We start from the raw sequence: 25,520 nt of genomic DNA on the forward strand, positions 1-25,520 counted from the left end.
GGGATTGCACACGGAATCATAGAGGGGTTTGGGTTGGAAAGGACCTTAAAGATCATTTAGCTCCAGCCCCGCTGCCATGGGCAGGGACACCTTCCACTAGACCAGGTTGCTCAGGGCTCCATCCAGCCTGGCCTTGAACACTGCCAGTGATGGGGCATCCACAGTTTCTTTAGGCAGCAGTACATGACTGCTATTGAGCATTGGGAAGTCCAAGCTCATCTGCTGAGGAGATGCATTTTTTCATTCCAGCATTTAGCAAGCATGGCTGTCTGCTAGCAGGGCAGAGGTTTAAACCGAGTGAAAATAACATGCTTTCTTCCTTAAATCCCAATTTTCTTTGCAAAAGCTGGTGCCTGGATAGCAACTGCTTTTAATTAACAAAGCAAGACACATTCTTTAATGGAAATAAAGAATCCCAGTGCATCATCAGGTGGAAAGAACACAACTGGTCTCTGCTGGATGGTGAAGGAACGTGTTGGCTGGAGCATCCTGGTCCCCACAGTGGTGGCAGCACTGAGAAGAGCAAGATGGCACAGGCTCCCCCCCCAACCTTGGCCAACACAGCCGGGCTGTGGAGCTTTGCCTGCTCCAGTGCACAGGCCCTGGGGTGCACTCAGCCCTGGCTGAGACCCCAGCTGCTGTGGGGAGGGCAAGAACATCCCACATCCAGTTTGGGGTCTCCCCACCTTGCAGTGTCTTCTGCACAACAGCCAACTAGCGCTACTCTCCAGAGCCTGAGCGTTTCTTATTTTCTGACCAAGGTCATCTACCCACTTTTTATATTATCACCAAAGGGGAAGAGTATGTTCTTCATCTCATAGGCTGCTTCTAACTTGAAAATAAACTAAGGATTTTGGTCCTTTTATAGAGGCAGAGATTCATGGACACAGGAGAAAGGGGAGAAAACAACTGACCCAAATCCAGGTTTTAGAGATACATCCCATTGATGAGGTAATCAGACTCTTCAGATGTAATGGGTCGAGCTTTTTTGAGCTTCTGTTTCACTAAGCGCAGTCTGCAAGCAACCATAAGCAGCAGCAAAGCAGTGATTGCCAAGCCTAAGGCTAAGGGTAACACAGCACCTACAATGAGGTTAAGAAAAATTACATTTTATTTAACACAGTGAGATGCTGGTAGAGAAAACCTGAAATTTTTCTTTAAAAATACAGCTAGTCTACCACTTAGATGTCAGTAATTGGAACAACTCATACCATGAAACTGAACTGCAAGATCATGTTAGGGACAGTTCAGAATATGTAAGTACATTATTCAATTCTTGACCACTTTATCTGTATCTATAGCACCTGACTGAAAAACTGACATAATTCAAACTTCATAATTCATAATTCACATGGTTGGTCTTACCTGTTTCTGGGACTGGGCGACCACCTCCAAGCTGATCTCTCTTTGGCATCATTATGCCATCCCCATTTTTATCATCTGTTCTTTTCCCTGAGGAACTGTTATCTGCAAAAAATCAAGCCAGATAAATAAATACTGCAGTTCAGTGACTCAGGAAATCTTATCCACAGGACACTAATATTAAATAATGTGAAGCGCTTCAACTTATGGAAAGAAAACAAACAAAAGAACAGTTTAAGAACTTCTGACTTTGACTGTATAACTTGAATTTTTGAAATAATGTCAAACTAAAGCTAAAATTTAAATTCAATTTTACATCCCAAACCACAATGCATCTCACCCAAAAGCAAGGGCACTTTGTGCTGTGATACATTTGCTGGCAGCCTTCAGAACTGTTACAGAGCTAGCAGAAACACACTATGCTACAAGATCTGTAGAATATGAATGTGAAATGTTGTAATTGGAATTACATGTAGTGGTGGGTGCTAAGGAAGTGTTTAAGTCAATTAGCCTGGAACATGCACTGTGTGTAAGTCCCACCCACCTCCCGCAGCTCTGAAGAGCGGCAGAAGGTGTCCCTGGTAGTGGCAGCAGCAAATGCACACGACTGCTAATTAAAGCTTAAATTGTTTCACTGCTACTGTCATGAAAGTCCATGCTAATGTTCCCACTCCAAGGCAGAAGGCAGCCTCTCAGGCTGTGGCTTTATTGCCCTGCCTTTTTGGCTGTGGTGCATAAATACTGACTTCACCCACAGGGAATGCTGTAGAAACAAGCCATGGCCCTGTCCTCGCTGGGCTCCTGATGTTGTCCTGGCATGTAAAGTGGGCTTGAAAAAATCCTAACAGTGAATGTACTGGCCTTAAAATATCCAAATGGTATCAGAGATGTGCAGGACCACCTGAATGTAACTGAAACCAAAACCAGCAGCTGTTTTTCCTAAATGAATATTTGTCTTTATTTTGGAAATATCCAAAAGTCATTAGCTCTTTTTAAGAGCTGCTCCAGCCTGCATTTAAATGCCTGTTATAAAAACTTGTTTCCCTGAGATTTAAGTAAAGGGAATATTTAAGTCAACTGCTTGTACAGAAATTTGGCAAATATGGAGAAAAGTTTAGTAGGAAATTTTTGGAAGGGTAGAAGAATAGAATCCTTTCAATAAAGCTTGTAGGATTTTGCTAGGACTTGTGGCTGTTCTTACATGACTGGAGAGACTATCAGAGTCAATGCTGCTCAATATCTTATCTGTTATCTCTAGAACACAAAGAGCAATTTCCCCAAAGACATTTAGGAGCCTGGCATAAAGTATTTTACATGGCTTTAATTTGGTTTTCACTTTCTCTTGATTTTCCAGTCTACTCCGAGGAAATTACCATTTACAGCCCTTTCCAATTACCCTAAATTACAGATCTAGGTTACGGCTACTGCTGTGGGTGCCTCTGCAGTAAAAACATGACTAAGGCTTGGGCACTCAGTCAAATGCTGTAATGCCAGCCCCGAACAGCGCTGCACGGGCAGCCTGGGAGAGGCAGAGGCTCTGTGCCAGGGGAATGCAAAGCTGTTACAGTGATTTATACACTTGGGTTGGCTATGCTGGGGAGTGCAAATCTTCAGGCTGCTCGTGAATTCAACCTGTCTGCATGACCCTATTTGCTACTGGCCACTGCTGCTTAGAAACCAGCCCCCTGCTCACTCCAGAGTGCTGTGCTGCTACTGTGTGTTTTCTACATTTATCTGCAAGTTCAGGAGTGCCAGAATATGCAGCTAGACTTAAGAACTTCCCTGGAGAAGGACACTGGGGCTATTTGAAGGCAGCCATGCAGAAATGCTGTGCTGGCCTTTGCAGGAGATGCAGTCTGGGTAACTTTACTACCATGGAAACATGTCTGCAGAGAGAGAAAGGACTCTTTCATTGACATCAAATGCCTCTTCCTCCATCTACTCTCGACTTTGAAAGAAAATGTTTGCCCTTTCAGCTTGGGTAAAAGTAGACCATGAGTCTGTTGCAGAAGACTCGGTGCCCTAAGTGCTTGAGGGGGTCATCTCAGAGTCAGACTTGGTGTTCCCCTGGACTTGCCCTGCTGTAGAGGAATCCCATTGAAAAGGCAGGAATGCAGAACAAGATTTACCCACTGTAAACAATCAATGATTTTTGGGTTTTGTGTTGGTTGGTTGTGGTCTGTTTCACTTTACTTTAAACAGATGCCGTTAGGTCAGGCAGAAGTTTTAAACAGTCCTTAACTTGGACTTGCATATTTTCATACTTCAGTGTAAATCCTTAAAAAGCTTGTATCAAGTCAGAGCTAAGCATGAAGGGCTACTGTAAGGAAGGTTAAAGGAAATTTGGAACAGAGAATCTATTAAGAGAAAATGGATTCTAGAAAGAAGTTCCCTTAAGTGTCACCCTCATAGGTAGAAAGCTTATATATCTGCTACCCAGAACTATCTCACAGTCCAAAACATTACAACTTAGCCCAGCTCCTTTGGAGAAAAGGAGAAAAGATTAATTTGGTCGTACTTGACAAGGAAGTCCCTTTATTCGACATCTTTATTGAATTCTCAGAGATGAAAGTTGTTTATGGAGAGGTAAGTAGCAGAAGGGACAGGCCTTTATTGGTACTTTAGCCACTACTAAAAAAATAAACAAATGTCAAAAACAAAACAAAGGAACTCCCAAGTCCTACAGTGTCTCAGGTAAAATTTCTCCCGTTTAAAATCAACAGAAAGCTCCTGTATCACGCATAGAGTCTAGCAGCAAACTGGAATGTGCCACATGCTGTCTCCAGTAGGTAAAACCTTCACTTACTCTGCCTGCAGTCACCTGATTTAAGAGCATCACATTTTCCTTCCTGGATTGTATTTCCATGATGATCTGAAACTGTCAGCTGAGAATTAAGAAAAATGTGGCCCTGAACGGAGCACTTGCAAGTGAAAAGCCGGAACCTGGGCTGCCTCTGTAAAGCCATATCCCCTAATATGTATCTTAAGTAGACAGCTTTTCACCATAGTGACATTAAAACCACTAAAGCTATTTTCAAAACTTATGTAAAATAGTATATAAGAAGCCAGGATGTTTGCAATGTCAGCTTCAGGCCAACAAGAACATGATTGCCTCGGTCCAACAAAGACCTTTACAGTGATTCAGAGGCAGAGCTTCTACCTTGGCATCAGCAGCAGGAGACAATCCCTCCCAGAACAGGATTTCTGTCAGTTGAATTGCTGAACTTTTGAGGCTGCTGGTATGATTTCTGTTCAGCACTGCTCATCTCTTCTCAAATATGCATATAACATTATTTCCCTCCTGGACACATTTCCAGATGAGCTTCACGGAGCTGCTCCAACATTTCTATGCCTCTCATTTTTGTATCACATAATTATTAGATTTGGTCTGTAACCTCCCTGAGATGGCAGTGGTGGAGGGAAGTCTAATTAATGGATCTGGGTGGATTTTAACAAATAGATTAGATGCCTGTCTCTCCAGCTCCATAAAGACTGTGGTGTTTCCCAGTGGGGCAGGACTTGGGCCTCTCTGGACTTCTGTGAATCATTAATACACAGCATGGGACTCTGAATTTTCAGTGTCTGCAGGAGAAGACAGCAGCTCAGAGCAGGTTTTGGCACAGCAGTTTTTGGCAGTTTCTGCCCTTCAGACCCACGTACCTAGCACGTACTCAGCACCTCTTCACGTCCCACCCCATGCACCCTAACTGGAATCAATCCATAAGCAATTTTAAACCTCGCTGAGCTGTTTGCTGCTTTTTTGGTTAGAAGTATAGGGCTCCTGGGTCAGTAAAGACTGGATCCTTTTATTCCACAGGGAAATAATTAAGCATCTAAAATTAAATTTTGACTGAGCCCTGTCATAAGAAAAATATTAAACCAACCCACAAGAATTAAAACAGCTTGAAATCTTGCCTGTTGAAAATCAGAAGATCACAACAGGTACTGGTAGTACACTAATCACTGATGCCCCATCACACTTCTTTAGTTTTCTAAGCATCTTTTTCTTTGCTTGTCTACTGCTGTGCAAAAGGCTACCTTTAGAGCAAAACTGGTGCAAGTAAGTTACTGTGCAATTGGTAAACACAGAAAATGATTATGCAAAAATGCTTCTGCATTGTACTTCCAGTTATAACCCTTGGCTATCAATTGCTGAAGGTAGTGGCCTCAGTTCTGGTTTTATGCCTGGATTCACAAGCCAAATGATTTTTGAGACCTACTTAGCAGCTGACTTCCCACTGGAGCTTGCAAAGTCCTTTGGAAGTTTGATGTTCAGTTTGGGTGGCCCCATATCAGGTGTCACTCAAGACTATGTGAGTGAGAAGGGTTTGAAGCAGACTTCAGAATTTTAGGCAGCAGTGAGGCGTCATCTAGAGGTCATCTATACTGCCAGAAAAGGGGAAGAGTTTTGGGACAGGATTTTGCTATCACTCCCCACAAATTCACTGAGGCCATCAAATTCTTGACAACATTGTTTTCACTCCCTTTGCAGAGTGTTCACAGAGTGTTCCCTTTGCAGAGTTTTCACTCCTTCTGCACTCCAGTGATGAAGTAAAAGCACCTTGAAGGGAACGTCCAGGTGCCAGCCAGGGCAGTGCCCTTTTCCAGAGTCGACAGCAGAGGGCACTGAGCACTGCTCTGTTACAACTGGAAAATAAAGCTGTGTCTTGGGGCACATGAATCAGTCTAAACCATGAAGAAATAGAAGTGGGGGGTTTATACTGTACTAATTCTAGGCTCTATGCACACAGTTTTGCTTTCATGTAATTGCCATTTCAGATCATTTTAATTCATTAGCATGAACCTTAAAAGACACATCAATTTCACTGCAGCTTCTGGAGCTTTACCAAGGCCAGGGCTGGGGCTCTGCCTGTAACATCACACAATGACTCACTACAGGCTTGCAGCCACTGTGCAGAACAATACTGGGGACCTGTACAGGGGCACCTGAGGTAGCTTGTTACCAAAGCCCGAGACTTTTCTACTATGAGGAAAGACTGCTCCTGCCCTGGAGATGAAGCTCAGGAAAAAAAAAGAAAAAAAAAGAAAAGAAAAAAAAAAGGGAAGTAATACTTAGCACCAGGAGAAAAGCAATTACTCTCACCCAAGTTGAACAGCACTTTATTATGTGCTCCTGAAGTACTCCCCTACAGATTTAAAGAGCCTTAATACATCAACCTACACAGCTGTACCCGTGGCAGAATATTTATCTAGTTCACTGCACATTTTGTTCCTTAGACTGTATTATTTCCCTAGCATTCCTACATTTCAACTTTCTTTTTGCACCTACTATAAAATAGATTTAACAGTAATAAATCAAAACTTACTTAGAACTTCATTCTTACACATTTCTTTTGTATTTATTTACATATGAAATTTTTTATCTTAGCCAGGCACCAAAAGACAAATTAAATTTAAGGTACAAGACGCTTCCTTTCTTTGAGGAGAAGGATTTATTGAAAATTATTAAATTCTTACCTGGCACAAATCCACTGATTTGTTTCTTTGGTCCCTGAGAAAGCGATTGGTTAGACATGTCTGCATCCACTGAGAGAAGTGGTTGATTTCTGGCAGTGGCTTTCAGGGTGTTCACTGCAGAGTTTTCCTCTGTGTTTTCAGTCAGTCCTGCAGTCCTTTGCTGGGTAGTGCCAAGAGCTGCGTGTGTCACCGTCTTCCGACCCGAGCTCACTGTTAACAGAAACAAAATTTTTCGTACAATGTTTTTGTTGTACAAAAAAAATGTTTGTACAACAAGGGAATGGAAGTGCTCTTAAGGAAGACTGTCCAAGATGGTTCTTGAGGCAGAGTAAACAACTTCCTCAGGTTCAGACATATGATGAAATGTGAGTCACAGATACCTAACCCTTGCTCTCAAGAGTACACTCATGACTCCTACAGTAAAATCCAGCAACTAAACTATAATGAAAGAGTGGTTAGCCATTGTGCCCATTCATCCTTTGGTGGTTATTGCTCACTTAGCTGAGCATGGGCAAATAACGAAAGCAAATACAATGGTGAATCAACTGGTTCCCTTGCGAGTCCACAGTGTTTCAGATTCTTGCAAGGTGTCTAACAGCACAGTGAAGGGTACCTCTGAGACACCCTTTCACACAGAGAGCACAGTTCTTGTTTCCAGAATCACCATGCAAGTACAAAACTGATCTTCTAACTGGTGAACACAAAACCTGTCACTTGGGTGTCAAAACCTTGACAGTTTTAATATGCTTTGAAGAAAATTTATGAGCACCTGAGTAAGCAAATATTAAACCTTCCCATGTGCTAATTCCAATGAAAGGCTGGGAGCAAACTGCTTGCTTACAGGGAGAGAGGCCACAGAAGTGGCATTGTCCCCCTTTGATCATTGAGGCTGTGGTTACTTTCACAGTCTCCTGTGCCACTGTGGCCTGGCACTGTTGTAGTGTGCTTTTATATTTTGTAATACTTTGTAATAGCTTTGTTTTTGTATCCCCTTATTTTTCCCAAATGGTTTCCCTTATGTATCCCCAAATGGTTTACCCCTGATTGTACCCCCTCCCTCTGCCTGTGTAATCATTCTCCTGTGTTGAGATCATCCCCAAATCCCCGCCCTGGCTCTCTGTCAGTCACTCAGCATCCCATGTTCTCTATCTAGAACTTTTGGTCTAAGTTGTCGAGTGATTAGTCCGAGGCCAGGGGTCAGCCCCCCAAGTAACATTTTATACGCTATCCCAAATGTCCATCCCTAAGACTGCATCCCTGGAGGGCCTTTACTGGTCAGCAAATGCATCTACCTTTGGTTTCCTCCCCCCCTTTAAATGTACCCTTGGCAGTGGTCCTGCGCACCTTGAGCAAGGCGCATCACTGAGGTGTGGGGCCCCCTGAGGAGCTCTGAATAAACCTTGGACTGGCCCCCTGCTGAGAGCCAGCCTTTTATCCTCCACCGATGTCTCCAGTGTCTCCTCTGCTGCAAAGGCAACTAAGGCAACCAGCCTGGCTGCCATCAGTACCCACGGGGCACCAGAGAGTGTTCCCCCCCGCCCCTCCCCCCGCTGTTGGCCACTTTGGGGCTGCTCCCCCCATTGTCTGCTGACCCGGGGCTGCCCGGGGTTCACTGGGAGGCACCGAGAGAGACGGAGACATGGCACACTTACGATTCTGGCAGAAAGTCTCGTCTGATCCATCAGGACACTGTCTCACACCATCACACGCAAATGTGATGTCAATGCAGCAGCCATCGTCACAGATAAACTGGTAGCGAGAGCAAACCCCAACACAGGCTGTTGAGAAACAATTCCCAAATTATCAAAAGAGACGTCCAAGTAGTAAATACTGAGTCAGTGACTGAGTCAATGACTAAAATCTGCAGCATGGAGGAAAAAGCAAAACCAAGCTATGTCAAGAAGCACCATGAACAAGGCACAAAGTCCAGACTCAGCTGTGTGACATCGTATTGACTCAGAAACAAATATAGGCAATAGCTGTTCCTGGCACCTTCATCACTAGCCTGGTAATCTCTTTATTACAGGAATACTCAACCTGGAGGCTGTTGCACCTTACACCTTGTGCAGCACCCTTACAGTGCTTTGAATTCTGCTGGCCTAAGCTGAAAGGAGATCTTCCTAAGCTTAAAAGATGCAGAACAGTCCTGAAAATAAAGAAATGAAATCTCTGTGGCTGTAACTGCATCCCTCCTCCCTTTAGTAGTAATTCCTACTAAATATCCATTTACATGTGTGCTTTACATGCACACATTTGGACCATATGGGATCTTTTATGGCATGTTTTCTGCAACATAATTGAAATACTCAAAGAATGCTCGTCATTTATTGACATCAGCAATCCAGTGACTTCAATACAGCACAGACCAAAATAGAACTAGGTCATGTTCTCACTAATTACTTTCACCAGAAAGAACTGACTGCTGCCTGCTTTAAAATTTAGATTCCCTTGGAAATGGAGAGTATCCCTGGACATCCCATTCTGCATACTCAAAGCTTTCCTGAAACCCATTCAGATTCTGTAATTGCCAAGTGTTTACATCTGTGCTTTTGTCTTTCCAACAGCAGTGCAGTTCAACACTTTGTGAAGCACTATCAAGTTCAGTGCTTGATTAGTGTTGTAAGAGCAAATCAATTTGCATAAGGGAGCACAGCCTTTGGTTGTTATCCTGCTGTGTACCAAACGATGCACGACGCTAAGGGAAGGATGCCAGGAAAGCAGACAACTGTTTAAAACCCCTAAAATCTGAAAATGCATCTCCCAAACTTCAGCACTAGTAATAGCACTGATCTTGCATGTATTAAGGTATCAAGAACTGGTTTAGCTACAGCAGTAGCACTAGAATTGCTAATGCAGCTGGGGAATTAGAAAAATAAAAAAGACAGCAAATCCCCTATGTGCTCCACACAAAAGATACCCCAGATACCCACACCAGCAAATAAACAAAGCAGCAAACCTCTCTGGCTGCTTTAGCTGAATTAAATATTAATGAACACAACTCTGTCATCCATTACTGGAACAAAGGCATTATTAAGCAGATATTTTCTTAATAACAGCTTATTGCCAAGGGACTACCCTCTCACATACAGATACTGCGCTGAGGCAGGGAAAGATTTTCACTGGTTCTGCTAAACATGGTTAAAGCTATTTAACTTTGTGCCAGAGCAGCAGATCTGCACTAGCAACTTGTTAATTACAATGTAATTAGAAGTTATTACATTGAAGAGTGGGACTGACAGCCGCTGAAATCTAACTTACTTTCTACCTTTTATGCTTTTCACATGTTTCTGAAGCTCAGAGTTTAAAAATGATGGGTCAGTTCCAGTTTCAGCTTCCCCAGTAGCATAAGGCTTCAATAACAACCATCAGAAAGAAAAAATTAAATGCATTAAAACAAAAAACCATGTCAACTTTCAGACTACAAATGCAGGTCAGTATTATTCTTAGTCTGCCTCAAACATACTATTAAGTAATTTAAACTGGATCTTCCCTATAGCAGAAGCCCTGTCCTGATGCCCACACCATCTGACTGTTACAACGCACCTGACACCTGTGTCAATATTTCACTCTTCCAACCCTGCATGCTTATTAGCAACAGAAGGACAAATACTCAGTGCCTGAAAGTATTACTGCTCTAACAGGCAAGTGATGCTTGCTTGTTTCCTCATTTTGAAAGAGCAATTCAAAGCTGAAAGAGATGTCATTATGTAATGAGCAAGGGCAAAATAAAACACTGAAAATGAAGAACATTTTTACCTTTATCAAGACCCTTGCTGTGCTCTAGTACCATACCCTGGGTGTCACAGAGGCAACAGCTCCAGCCATTTTCTCACCTGCTGCAGAATGAACCATGGGCAGAATGGTCACAGAGACGTTGTCAGAGCTCCGCTGACCTGCAGTGTCTGTCACAGTGAGCTGGAAAATATACCCGCCCTCCTGAATGTGGGACAGTTTCAGCGTTCCTGGCTGCGGTACCTGAGTGAAGGCACACAGTAAAAAAAACATTGACACAATGGATCCATCCATGACCTTCCAGGAATAAGGTGCTCATCATGCAGATTAAATACCTCCTGCAGTCTAGTCAGTCTATTCAAGCATGTATTTCAGCATGTAACATTTGATCTCTTTTTTATTTTTGCATCCATTTGTAAAAAACCCACAATATTCAGGTAGTGTTTTCATGATCTACTCAGTTACGTGGAGCTGTGGATCTCAGCACACAAATGGAGAACAAATGATCACATATATTTAAATCAATTTTTGAGTAATTAGAAATGTAATTTTAGAGGATAGACAGTAAAATATTGGCCTTTTGCTCTTTATCAAGTTAGTCTGTAGACAATATAACACAGATCCATAGAAATAAATTTTCATGCCTGAAAGAGAACAAGAATTTTTGATTAATATGGCCAGAGTCCTAGACTTTCCATTATAGAAGAGTGTATTGATAAACACATTTTTTCTCTCAGTGAGAACATTTCCTATCTGAAATTTCTTTCCTTTTCTATTTACATGAATGCACTCAGTTATCTGATCAGACTGTTGAGTACCTCCTGATGGAGTGCATGACCCCTTACAATTTTATTCTTTAATGAGTTAAAGAAATTATTATGCTCTAAAAAACACCTGCTGTTGTTCACTGTTGGGAGAGCAAATGTGGTATTTAAAACTCATGAGCCATGGAGCCCAAGTCTCTTCCCAGTGCAGAGACAGAGAAATGCCACTGACTTCTCAATACGCCACCACTCCTCCTGGTAACCTCTGTGCTTTCCTTTTTATTTTCATGCTGCCCTGAAGAATGCTGGCCTGTAGCTGCTTACACAGAAACTTTGGCTCAAAATAGATATTCAGCAATTAAAAAAAAAACAAAAAAAACCCAACCCATTACTGTCCCCAAGTGTCCAGGGCTGTGCAGTTACACAGTGGGTGTAGCAATCAGAGAAGCAAATTACCTAAAAAAGCAATAATCAGCCACAACGTGAAAAAAAAAAAGGTTTTATGATAAAATAAAATGATAATATGATAAGATCTCTTTATAGCAGTCCTTCCCCCTCCTCTGCTTTCTATTTATTCTTTGCTACATAAAAGCAATGCAACAGCTGCCTTTTATCTTATTCAAACACACTCCCATTCTCCCTTGTAGCTATGGATTCATACATTATTCTCAAAGAATAAATGACATGAAATCCAGTAACTTCAGGGCAGTAACCAAAGCACTAAAGACATCAACTGAAGAATGCATAAAAAAATCACAGCTATTAATTCAACTCTAAAATTTAAATTATCATGGTTAATCACCAGGTTACATATCTGTAGGAGAAATCCCTGCTCATTTGAACACAATGAAAAAGTATTTATTTAAGCATAAATGTGTGTCAAATTCATTTTCTGTTAACAAATACAAAAAAACCACCAAGGTTAATGTGAATTTTACAAGTTTGAATGGATATAAGACTTGTCTCTATTTTATAAAGTGACTTTGAGTAATATTAAAATATAAACTTTGAATGTTTTTATTAAATTCTAATTTTTGTTTTACTCTATGTTACTAAATCACAGATTAATTTTAAAAGTATTTAAATGCTCTTTTAATAAAATAATGCTGCAATGGGTCCAGTTAACAAGTCTTTGATTATAAAGTGTTCCTTTTATCTAGATGATATATAGCAATTACTCTTAAAGTTCCATTTTGCTTTGCACTCTCTCACCTCTACATATCCTTCCTGCTCTAGGTGGAGTTCCCAGTGTGCCCTGGATGTTGTAGGCTGTGAGCAGACTATGAGTAAGGTCAGTGGACTTGAGATATTTTTTCTTTTTCTGCTGATCCTACAGCATTCACAAAAAAGACTAAAATGAAGAATTGCTCTCTTCATTTTAATTTGAAATCAAAGCGCAACAGAAAATGTACAGATAAAATATGTCATAATGTTTTCATCATGTTTCTTTGTAGCTTCTCCATAAGCACTGACAGGAGACTGGTGGTGAAAATCCCTTATTATTTTTAGTAACTGAATTACTGAGGGGTCTCTAACTGGGGTGACAGAAGCTGAAAATCAAGTGCAGCGAGTACAAATAAAGCAGAGCTCAAATCCAGTGGAGTATTATTATCTGCTTTTTTGCTGCTAGCTGTCCCATGCCATCCAGGAAAGGGATTAACTGTGTAAGCCACTAGAAATAATCACTGGAACTACCCAGGGATACAGTGTAGTCTCTTTGATTGGAGGTCTTCAGGATGGGATTGGACAGATAAAATAATCTCATTGAGGCTCCTTGTCCCACAAACAGTTGGACCAGATGATCTTTTGAGGTCCCTTCCAACCTGGGCTGCTCTATATTTCTGTGAAATAAATGTTCAGGTAAAGACATCCTAATTTTGGTGCCTGGCAGACAGAGTTGTATATATTAAATGTTTTTAGCTGTACATTTAAAACTTGAAAACAACTGTGGTATTGACATTCTTTGAACAGAGAGAGACATAATTCTCCCTCCCAAGATTTTTCCTGGGCAAGGCAGTGAGAAAGCTCAGAGAAAGAAAAAAAACAATTCTTGTCTCGACTTGCTGCACCTGTTGTTTGGCACAAGTGGAATGTGTTATGGAGATTGTTTACTGAAGAATGATTTCTTAATTGGACTCCAGTGATGGCTGTTTGCATTGATTGACCAATTAGGTAAAAACTGTACCGTGACTGTCTGGTAAGGGGTCATGGGTTTTTCTTTAGTAGTAGTATAGTATAGTTTTAGGATAGTATAGTATAATATAGTATAGCTTAATAAAGCAATTGTCTTCTAAATCATGGAGTCATTGCACGTTATTCCCTGGCTGGGGGTGGTCCTGCATCAATACACAACAATCTGGAAGTAACTGGCCACAAGGGGGGCTGCACATGTACCTGCATTTCAATCGATGAGTCACCCTGCAGCAACGCCCACTCATAGTGCACAATTCCATGGTCATCGGAGCTTTCCCGGCCATCCAAAAGCACCCAGTCCACAGGTGACTGCAGCACAATGTCTTGGCCCGCCCTACACTGTGGAGGCTCATCGTAGTCTTCTTCTTCAACAAAAAGAAGAGAAGATCAGTTATTTATGAGGGGAGGCTGAGTGATTATTTATATAAAACACTTTTCTTTCTTGGTTAAGGTATTGTTTCACCTCTGTGCAACTTTCTGAAAGAGGAACATGTTCATTTGCACACACTTTGTTAGGCAAAGTAGTATGTGCTTCTATTTTAGTTAACTGTCCTACGATGTCTCCAGGAATTAACATTAGAAGCACATGGCATAGAAAACCCCTCTAGGTACCTGGATGTTTCAGCAATACAGCAAACAGGATTATTAGCATCAGTGTACTTTTTAAATCTGAACTAAGGAAAATAGGTTTAAATATGACTTACATACAGATGGCAGTTACATCACTTTTTTTATACCTTTTATAGTACTCTGCTTAATTCAATAGGCTTCTACTCCCTATTTATAATACATCATTATAGGAATGTCAGACTTAGCATAAGGGGGCACACTGATGAAGCAGTGCACATGATTAAAATTCATCAGACACCACCAATTTTAAGTGCCTCATTTAAGATATTGAAAGCTCAATTTTCAGAATATTTATTTATATTCAAAGTACAATCTTTACCGATTAAAACTGTGTGTAGTAAGTACTTTTGCCAATCAGACCACAAGCTTTTGGGTTAGACTAACAAAAGTCTAACCCAAAGATTGTATCTTTCTACCATTCCCCACCCAAGTGTCATTCCTTCTCTGGGCACCCTGAAGTGCCAGGGTGCTCTCTGCTCTTCAACCCCTGCAAAGGATACCCTGGAAAGGATATTGATGTTATGCTCAGAAGAGCAGTTACTGAAATCAAGGTTGTAACTGAACTTGGTGTGGGAAGAGCTGCACAAGGAAAGGTCCCCATCAGCATGGGGAATCTTCCTTGCACATGCTCTTCAACAGTATCATCAAATGCATGAAGCCTTGGAGCTCATGGGAGCAGTGGGACAACTGTTCATCTATGACTAAACTGCAAAATTCTTATTTCTTGTTTTTTTCAGCAGTAGGTCAGAAATAGAAAATGTCAAGGTAATTGTATAAAGTTAGGAAAACATACAATAACTACTTTCTATAATAACAGAATGAAATGTTTCTTACTCATCCGATGACAAAGGCAGCTTTGCCTAATTTGTATACGCTCACTTCTCAAAAGCAACTTTGTTTAAAAAAACCATCTAGGTGCAAAAAACCCAAAACTCATTGTTAATAAAACCTCAAAATTAATTGCTAATAAACACCATCATTATGGTGCCAGAGCAATTTTTATTTTATAAAAATGAGTTACATAAAGACTTCACACAGTTACTTACTTTACAAATAACTGTCAAAAAGAAAGTGACCTGGGTCTCAAACAGCACAGCCCAGCCTTTGGCTTCTATCTTGGAGAGGAGTTTTATGTCACCTGTCTGGTTTAAATTACTTGATCAATGGCCTGCAGGAGCAGAAACAAGCCCTAATTCCCCTAAGCAATGAGGATATTTTCTTCCTGGACTAACTTTATACTCCAGCAGCATGAGTTGCAAAGGAAGGACCATGTAAGTCAGTCACAGAAATTCATGCCCTTTGTTAAAGATGAGTGAGTGACCACACAGACCTCTAGTCCCAAAAGATGGAGGTACCATCCTTTGCTTGTAAGCCACCAGATCATCTTCAGAAAAGTAAATCAATGGCAAAAAGGAAAATTTGACCTGATAGAGACATATGGCATGGGAAGAGACAGCCTATTGAGCTGAAGATTCTTTTTCCATAGCAAAGTTTTCTTTGCTTTTTCTTCACATGATTCTTAGAGAGCAAAACACCTCCAAATCCTAGGGATAAGAAGTCAGCATAAAAAACTAAGGAGACAAATTCACTGGAGCCACTTGCAGCCACCACTTGTGGGAATAAAGCACTATAAGCCACAGGTCAGCAAAAACTAATCTCAACTTCTTCTTTCAACTTGCATTTCAGTTGAATGCAAATAAGCAGTATGGAACTGAAATACCAGGTCAACACTCTGAGATGCTGGAGCTGGCTGCTTTCTAGAAAAAGGGGTGAAACACTTTTTTCTTTGGGACCCAACAAAAAAGGTTTTTTTTTTCATCCTGCTTTTTATTTATTCTGCTCTCTCCACCCTTTATACAGACTAGTCCTGCCAGTAATGAAGCTTCCAACTAATTTTCTGAATGAAGGCTTTGTTATGAAAGGTTATTTCACTGCCAACTCCTGAATGTGTTTGGTATTAGTCTACCTTGATGCTGAATCCTCCCATTGCTCACCACTAGTGATCTTAGAGATCACTGTATCCAAATGCACAGAAATATTTTGCAATTATGAGGGCACCACTTCTGTGGGTAAATGTTGGTTTCGTGTATCAGAAGGAAAACAGCAGAAGACTCAAGAAAAAAGCAGTCTGAAAGAAAAAACAAAACAAGGAGCAGCTAAAATGTCATCTCCTCATGGAAAAAAATCTTGAAATGAAAAGTTCTTTCCTAATTTTCTTAAAGTCATTCATGGGGTGACAGAAAGGAAAAACAATGAGCCTTCATCATCCTGTTGTCCAAATTGTTTTCAATGTAACTCAAGAATGCACTGGTAACAAAACATCAGAGCAAAATAATTCAATCTTAATTTTATCTCTCCTGGTCTATGTCATATCTGACAGATGTTTAAATAAAAGTTCATTCTCCTTTGTGGCTTTGTTTCAGCTCCAGTGTAATTGCATTAAGAAATCATAATCCCCTGTTTCCAATACCACCATCACCCACAAGGCAGACTTTTAAATAAAACCAACAGGACACAGAGCAATTTGCAGACTAGGAACTGAAATTGCCTTGCAAGTCCAGAGCTGGTAGTCAGAAAATCTGCTAAAAAGGTAAAGCATTTAAGAACTCCAGAATTCAAGAACTCGAATTCAAGAAATTCAAGATTTCTAATAGACAGAGCATCATTTGTACAATATATTATTTATATTGTGCCATAACTGCACCCTAAATTAGTTTCTAATAGGTTTTAATAGAATTAAGGCAGTTCAAAATGAAGCCTAATTCTGTGTGACTTGATGCAAAATCTCATCTTAAGCCTTTTATCATGCAACTGCATACAGGCTTATGAAATACAACTACCACGAAGCTGTTACATAAATAATACTGTGGAACTAATACTCCTCCTGTTCAAAATGTCAAAATCACACCTTGGGTTTCTTCGGTGTTAAGCTTGCCTCATCTCTACTTCATAATATCCTTCCTTATAGCTCTAATCTACCTGCCCATGCACTTTGCAAAAAATATTTAGGAATCATAATGCCTCTACAACTTGAGCTGAGCCCCTGGACTGAATGGACCTCAAGCCTGACATCTCCCCTCCCAAGAGAGCAGTAACAGCAGGCACATCTGGACACTGTTTTTACCAGGTTTTCTTCCTGTTGCATACAGTGACTAATCTACTTCAGATGAGATCTATTGCTGAGTAAGATGCAGATGACATTTGGGAAAGTATTGTCCACAGAGATAATGAAATTAAGTCAAAATTAGTTAACAGGAGACTGTTTAACAACAGGAGGTGGGGGAAGGCAAACAAATTCTTTGAATCAGGTGCTAGGAAACAGACTCCAAATTTAGAAATCCAGATTTGTTTTCATCTACAGCTGCTTGCTCTGGATAATATTGCTCTTAACTATGCTTCAGAGTTGAACAAACTGCTGCTTTTGATGTGGTCTAGTTTCCAGAGGTGTTTGTTGAGAATGTCCATGCTGTGTCTGGACTTCTGGTGAGGTACCCTTGTCTTCTTCAGTATAGCTCTTGAGTTCTTAAGCATGAAAAATCGTGATTTAAGTGAGTAAGAAGCTGTCTTAGGCAATGACATTTGGACAGCACCCCAAGACCAGCATGTGCTAGCTCTCAGGCTATGCACCAGGTTATGGCATAGCTGGGGAAAAAAGCACTTCATGCTTTTGAAGGTGCCCAATATGCACACTTCCTGGGGAGCTGGGACTTCTCTGGTTCCCCAGGGAGTGTGGGGCCATGCACATCCCACTGGCTGGCTCCCAGCCACTGGCTGGCTGGCACAGTGCCCCACCAAGGGCTCTGCAGAGGCAGAGATGTTGAGGAATGGGTTTCCCCAAGTCCAAACAGCCCCAAAGCCCTCACAGAAGCGGTCAGGTCAGAAGGGATCACAGTGGGTCATCTGGTCCGCCCTCCCTGCTCAAGCAGGGTCGTCCCACAGCACACGGCACAGGATTGAGTCCAGACGGTTTTTGAGTATCTCCGGTGAGGAAGACTCCACAACCTCTCTGGGCAACCTGCTGTAGTGCGTGATACCCGCACAGTAAAGAAGTTCTCCCTCATGTTCAGCAGGATCTTCCTCTGCATCAGTTTCTTTCCTCTTGTCCTATCGCAAGGCACAACAAGGAGAGCCTGGAAGCATCCTCTTGGAACCCCCTTCCCTTAAGGTATTCACACACCTTGGTAAGGGTCCCTCGGGCACGGCCGGGCCGCCCCTCCCGGCCCAGGGAACACCGCCGAACGGCACGCCGCAGCCCCGTTCTCCTCTCCCGTCCTCCCACCGGCGACGCCCCACGACCCGGGAGCGGGCTCCCGGCGCCGGGGCAGCCGCACGGACGGCGCCCGCTCCCCGCGGCTCCGCGGCCCCGCCGCCCCAGCGCCGCCATCTCCCTGCGGCCCTTCCCGCCGCGCAAGCCGCTTACCCGTGGGCGGCGCGGCGCCGCCGGCGGTCCGGCGGCTGTAGGAGCTGTAGCCGCGGTGCGGGGCGAAGCGGCAGACGGGCCGGCCGCGGTGCGTGCAGTTGAAGAGGTAGCAGCCCGGCTCGGCCGCCGTGCCCCGCGGGCGGGCGGGCCCCTGCACCACGGCCAGCGTGCAGCGCGGCTCGGCGCAGCAGGCGTCCAGGCACTGCCGCCAGCCCGACACGGCGCCGGGCGCCCGCAGGAAGGTGGCGCCGGCCGCGATGGAGTCCTTGGTGCGGATGATGGAGTCGGGCCTGGCCGAGAAGCCGCCGCTTCCGCCGCACCGCTCCCCGCCGCCCCCTCCGCCGCCCGCTGTCGCCGGCGGTCCCGGCTCCTCCTGCTGCAGCTGCCGGCGGAACTCCTCCAGCAGCGTCTCCACGCCCACCCCCTGCGAGCGCGGCGCGGGGAGGCGCCGGCCCCGCCCGGCTGCACCAGGCGGAGCGGCCGCGCTCAGCACCCGCAGCCCCGAACAGCTCCGGCGGGCCCCGCCCCGGGACCGCCCCCCACAGCGACATTCCTTCAGGAGCCGCTGTCATAGGAGCAGGAGCGAGGGGGTCAAACTGGAAGAGGGTAATTTTAAGATTCATGTTAGAAAGAAATTCTTGCTGTGAGGGTGGTGAGGCACTGGAACACGTTGCCCAGAGAAGATGTGGATGCCCCAACCCTGAAAGTGTTCAAGGCCAGATTGGATAAGGCCTTGCACAATCTAGTCTAGTTGAAGGTGTTCCTGCCCATGGCAGGGAGTTTGGGATTAAATGACCTTTAAGGTCCCTTCCATTCTGTGGAAGCCCTTAAAATTCTGTGATTCGACTGTTCTATGACTCCATACGGGGTTGGGTAGGGGTCACTGGAACCTGAGGGAACAAAAAAGAAATTGCAGAAGACTCCATCCCAGGCATGGCATTTCTGTTTGGAAATTACAAAAAAAGAAAGCCAGTAATCAAAAACATAATGTGCAAAGCTGTGGCCTCCTGACCTGCAAAAAAAAAAAAAAAAAAAAAATCCCAGATAGGATCTTAACCACCCAAAACAATGGTGAAGAACTCCCCATGCAAGTTTTTGAAGTCTTTGCTAAATGGGTTTCAGAAAAATACTTGCAATTAAATTAATCAGTTTTGCATCTGTCACAACAACATCTGTTTTATCATGAAAATATTGTTGATTCTGTAACACAAATTATTAACTATTATCCCTGGAAATCAGCAATCCTTCAAAACAGCTGCTTTGTTATTTTTTGTCAGATGCATGGAGCTTCAAAGTGCTAGAATGGCACATTGAGACCTGTCTACGGGCACTGAAAAACATAAGCTTGCCTGTAAATGTAGAGAAGTGGTGATGGATTTTGAGCTGAGTACTAAGGGATGTCGTAACAGGTCAAGTGATAGCTCTGTGTTTTCATTTTCATTTGGTTCATTCTTCCAAGCATCTTCAAGCAGACTCATTCATTTCTTTAATTACTGGAAAAAAGCTTAATAGCTGCCTCAAAAATATCATTATGTCAGGATGTTTAGAATAATTAGCAAAAAAAAAAAAACAAACAAAAAACCACCATATTGGAATTGTTTTAAGACATCTTTGTATTCCTTCATATTTTTGGCTTGTTTTATGCCATGTTCCCAGCATAACTCAGAATTGCCTCCAAAACAAATCCACTTTAATATTCTGCTATCATGGAGTGATTTCATGGGTGTTGCCCAGGAAATTCACATGCAGCTTGTAGTTTGTGTTATGATCCTCCTCTCCCAAATCACAGAACTGTAGTTCAGTGATTCATTGAAGCATGTTGGCCTGTCAGCAGTGCAACTGTTGAAGACTGATTTTTTCTGGCTATGTGCGCTCTGGGCTTTCTAAATTTCTATAAATTGTATTTTTGACACTTTCAATTTCCCGTCAATTTTAGTTGAAACTGATCAAAACATTCAAAGATTACAGGAAGATGGAGAAGCTAGACAGTCAGATGGTATAATCCTCATTTTCTTTGAAAATCAGGCTAAAATGCCACAATTTTATTTTTAGGAATATGTTGGAGAGGTGATTAATCTAGTCATAACAGAGGTACTGACTGTGATGCACTAATTTGCTAGAGATGACACTGGTTTGCTGCTGCTCTGATTTTGTACCCTCCAACACTGTAGGAATGTAAAAAGGTAAAAGACTTTAGAAAGTGGAAAAAGGCCTCAGAAAGTAGACACAAAGCTAAGAAAGGCTGGGAAATTTCTAAACCTTCTCATGGGAAATAAGAGTTAAAAACCAAGTGAATACATTTATATTTATCATAAAAAACAATAAAGAACAAGAACTTATTGATAGTTCAAGATGAGAGAAGTTCTAGATACAGGCTTTGCAAAGATAGAAAAAGTTTCCATCTTAAATAATGAATTATTGTGTATTGTTTGAGGTTTATAGAAGTCCTTTTGTTAATGTTAAACCCACGTGGGTCCTTTTCTTATTGGTTAGAGTATAATGACTTTACACCTTTTCTTTTATGCTATTGGTTCAAAGAATATGTAGAGAAAGGCTTTGCATAAGCTACCATCTTGTCTCTGATCTGGATTTGCATGAATGTTGTTATTTTCCTGTGTCTCTTGCTTTTTGCTTGTATGACACAGACAGATAATAAATCCTAAGTCTGCAACCAGTCAGGGTCCCATCCCGTTTGTGAGACGCGGACCGATCTGTCAGATTGGTCTTTTTTGCCTCCAGAATATAAACCAAAATAAAGCTCACACCAGCATGGTGCACACTGAAGATGGCAGAGGAAAAAATGCACCATGTCATCCCTACTCAGAATGATCAAAAATTTGGAACTACACTGTTTGAGCAGAAGCTCCCTGCTCTGCATGAACACACAGCCAGCGTTGGTTAGTGGGAGCCCATTTATAGGGCACAGAGGGTTGCTCATCCCATCATCCATGTTGCATCCAGTTCTACCAGAAAGTTGATCCCTGGTTTTCAGAAGTGGAACACTGAAGTAGCAGGTTCTTGCAGAAAACACAAAGAAAAATGATAACTTTCTAATGCTTTATAGTGAGGAAGCTGTGCTTGGGAGATATCTCCAAGGAGAGTAGACTCTTGTTCAAGCAGGTGAGCATTTAAAAGATAAAGAAGGATTTGGCTAAAGGGTGGTCACAGTCCTATTGTCTTCCTTTAGTGTCACATTTACTGGTTTGAAAGTTAGTAGGATCCTTATCCTAAGTTAGGATAAAGATGGCATGCTTACATTTTTGCATGGAAGTGTTGATACCACTCTCTGATTAGCTTCTTGAGCAAGAATTTCTAAGTGCAGCAGATTTTTTTTTTCAATTGATGCTGGAGGAGAACTTGCTTTGTTGCCCAGTTTTCTTGGCTCAGAATGTGTATGGTGAGAAAGATGGCATTTGTAGTCATGCTGAGCTTTTTTCAGAAGGTGGCAGCAGCTTATTACTTATATACAACAGATTGCTGCTAAACATCAATGTCTGCCTAAGGGAAATCATAGAATTCATAACTACTTAATTTCACATTTCTTTACTGGATCATTGTTGTGAATGCCTCAGCTTTTCTTTGGGTTTTGGAGTTGCAGATCAAAACTAATAGTTGGCTTATAGTAACACTAAAAATAGTTCATTCCTGTCTCTCATCAAATTGAAATTTTGGGATGGCTGATTTTCATGCAGAGGGCCTTAGAGATTCATAAAGATATTTGTCAGATTTTACTTTTTGTTTGTTTGTTTGTTTGTTTATTTCTTTTCAAAGGATACATGCATGTACCACAGTTTATTGTCCAAAATGTCCACTTCATCAGGCGTGGGACAGCTAAAGAGACTGCTAGATTTCTTTTCCAAAAGTGGAGATTAGACTACACATATATTCTTTACATCCAGACAATACCTGGCAAAATAATACAGGATTTCAGAATTAATGAATATTCATGTTTCCAACCATCTGTTGATTAGTTTCAATCTCTATTCATATTCAAAATTCATAAAATAGCTGAAACTATGGGAATAGAGTCTGAGTGCATCTGCTTTTCTCTTCCTTTAGTTGATTTTTTCCAAAGTAACAGAATAATAGGAATTAAAAAAGCAGGGGACAGAAAGGCAATGGAGTAGGATGAAAAGAAATGGAATACGTAGAAAGGGAGCAGGAAGAAAAGGCAAAGGTTATATCTAGGCTTCCTCATCTGAAGTGCTTTCCTATGGAGTCATGATTTTCTTTTTTTTTTTTTTTTTTTTTTTTTTTTTTTTTTTTTTTTTTTTTTTTTTTTTTTTTTTTGTTGTTGTTGTTCGGGAGTTTTTTTGTTGGAATATGTGCACAGAAAAAGAAACATATCTTCCTTTTCATTTGACGTCTTCCAGACGCTCTGCAAACAGTAAACACATAATGCAAATGTGATCTGCAGAAAACGTGTTGTCGGCGTGATGTTATCATTAGACACATTTTCTCTGCTCCAGTTTGCTTGTGAGAATCTGTCGAGCAAACACCCGTGACAGATACAAATCAGCTCAGATGCTGGAGTGGACTGTTGATTGACAGCTAAGTTTGAGCAATTTGCCCACAAATGAATTGAAGTGATAACCTTTTCTTTGCAGCTTGACAATTCAGGTTTCTGACCGTGAGAGTAAGAGGAGTTCTGCATAAATAACAGAAGATAGGGTGTTAAATGTTAGAGTGGAGGCAAAGGAATTAACTCAGGTATTAAACTCAGGTTTTGTGTTTTGTCTTTTTTAGTATTTCACATCCCTCTCGAGCAAAATTGTGTAATGCTGTGGTACCAGTGCTATGCAAACAGCAGGAGGAATAGTTTTTCAAATTCCAGAATGAAAAACGTAAATGTGATCCTGAAAATGCTTCATATAATATTGATTTTATGAACTTCCCATTATGATGTAAATTAAAAAGGTATGACAGGTTCCAGATTGAGATGGTTTTAGTCCAGGTATGGTAAACCTGTTTTCCTTGCCCTTTTAAAGGAGAGGAAAACAGTCATGCCCTGTCTTTGGAATGTGTATGAGTGTGTATAATTGTGCTTGTCTTTCTACTGCTGTATTAAATACCAGTGCACTAAAAATGAGAGCTCTCCTGATTCATGAAGTAGAGTGTTATTAACAGTTCCCCTCCTTTCGATATGCCTGACTGCATTTGTGCCTAACAAAAAGCAAGTATTTTACTACAAAACTGGGAAGGAGACAGAGAATGAAAAAAAAAAAGGCAGGAGATTGCATTTTAGAGATGCTTCCCCACTAGCAGCAGAGGTAAGGATCGGGCTGAGGCATCAGGTGATTGCTTTAACGTTACGTTCATACGTGCTGCGATTGCTTCTCTGCCCAGATACTGCATAATCGACTGCACAGCATCAGCCAGGCACCACGTGGTATCAGCACAGATACGCTGCTGGCAAAGGCACTGAGGTTCTGCTGCTGAGATAAATATTCCTAAAAAATAACAAAAACCTCTCCTTGTAAAGAACAAGGACGGGTAGGGGTGAGAAGAGGGGAGCCATTTCTGTAAAGTGAAGTTAGCAGTGTTTATTAACTGGTGTAAGGTGAAATTCCCTCTGAGGTCACATAATCACCATGCTCCTTGCTTTCTTCTCCTAAGTCATTACTAGGGTGAACTGATTGTTTCACCAAACTCAAAATCAGGCAGGGTAAAAAGAGAGGTAGGGTAAAGCTAAGCAAATAAATCCGAGTATTGCTGACAGCATAATACCACTCTTACCACATATCTTTGCTGGATCTTTGAAAAACACATTTCTTTTCAACTGGAATCCACCAAATAGTCCTTCAGCATCCTTCTGGTCAGTGCAACAGCAGTGGCATCTGCTTCTTGGGGCATTAAACCTGCAAAAACACATTCTGAAAGATGAAGGACAGTTATTAAAAAAAAAAATAAATAAAGTACTTCTCAGGGAAAGGGTTAGTTAGGATTAGAGCTACAGATTTTTACCCAGAATTTCAGCCAGTTCTGTAGAAATAGGTTACCAATGATTTGCAAACAGCAAAAACCTAATTTAACAGCCAGAGCCCAGGTTAAGCTAGGAGCAGAAAAATTAATTTGCCTTGTAAACAGCATCATTAAGAGAGGAACAGCTGAGAGAAGAAAGATGAATCAATAATATGAATTTTTTTACAGTCAGCATAATATAACCTTTGAAGACATTGTCTCTGTCTGTATTTGTACTGTAGCAGAACAACTTGTGCTCCAATGTGTTAGCCAAACAAAGATTTGTATAAGCTGTGTCCACCAGTCATTGAAAAAAAATCCTACTGCATATTGAAAGTGTAGAAAACTATTTAATGTACTCTCTGAATATACAGAACTGACAGCCCAATTCCTTTATGCTTGCGTTTTTTGAGGATTTTTTTGAAATGCATGAAGTTTTTATATGCATAAAACTACAAAGGATCACTTCCCAGAATGAAAATATCTAGCTGAAAAAATTACTCATTGCTATTTCAGCCATGGATTCTTCTTCAGCACAGCATGGTGATAAAAATCAGTTGGGTAATACACTCATGATTAGTGAGTCAATGGGAGCTGGTGGCAGCCCTGACATTGATCAATAATGTCAAGATTTTGAAACAGGTTGCAAAATAATAGCGGGCTCCGCAGATGCCACTGAATAAGCAAATATATTGGATGTAACTACCAACACACCCTTTTTTGTAAGTGATCCCTCACGATTTTTGTAGAAAGGACAAAAAGAAGCCAAAGAGTTGGTCACTGGGAGCAGTTTTATATGGAATTCTTCATTTATGCACTCTATCATTTAGTATGCTCCTCTTACATGAATAGTTTTGAACTTCTCAGCACTTCTTCCTTTTTGGCAGTTTCCAAACTCTTTGAGAATGTTTTGCAGTGGCAGCAGAGCCTTTGTATCTTGATTTTACAGGAAAACAGAAATATAATGATGATAATGTTTA

At 41.6% G+C, this 25,520-nt stretch overlaps 1 protein-coding gene across 1 annotated transcript in view; it reads right to left on the reverse strand.

Moving 5' to 3' along the window:
- Positions 1-927: 927 nt before the first annotated feature.
- LRP11 (LDL receptor related protein 11) overlaps positions 928-25,520 on the reverse strand; it is a 66,466-nt gene continuing 41,873 nt past the window's right edge. The window contains exons 2-10 of the mRNA XM_041424038.1: positions 18,580-19,144; positions 18,390-18,423; positions 15,490-15,518; positions 13,731-13,891; positions 10,674-10,815; positions 8,493-8,618; positions 6,841-7,050; positions 1,366-1,467; positions 928-1,082 (exon numbers count right to left, since the gene is read on the reverse strand). Of these exons, the coding sequence (XP_041279972.1) occupies positions 928-1,082; positions 1,366-1,467; positions 6,841-7,050; positions 8,493-8,618; positions 10,674-10,815; positions 13,731-13,891; positions 15,490-15,518; positions 18,390-18,423; positions 18,580-19,144 (1,524 nt within the window). The remainder of the gene's footprint in view (positions 1,083-1,365; positions 1,468-6,840; positions 7,051-8,492; positions 8,619-10,673; positions 10,816-13,730; positions 13,892-15,489; positions 15,519-18,389; positions 18,424-18,579; positions 19,145-25,520) is intronic.

The sequence above is a fragment of the Onychostruthus taczanowskii genome, unplaced genomic scaffold, assembly GCF_017590055.1.
Source record: "Onychostruthus taczanowskii isolate IOZ18803 unplaced genomic scaffold, ASM1759005v1 scaffold8, whole genome shotgun sequence".
NCBI classification, from domain to species: domain Eukaryota; kingdom Metazoa; phylum Chordata; class Aves; order Passeriformes; family Passeridae; genus Onychostruthus; species Onychostruthus taczanowskii.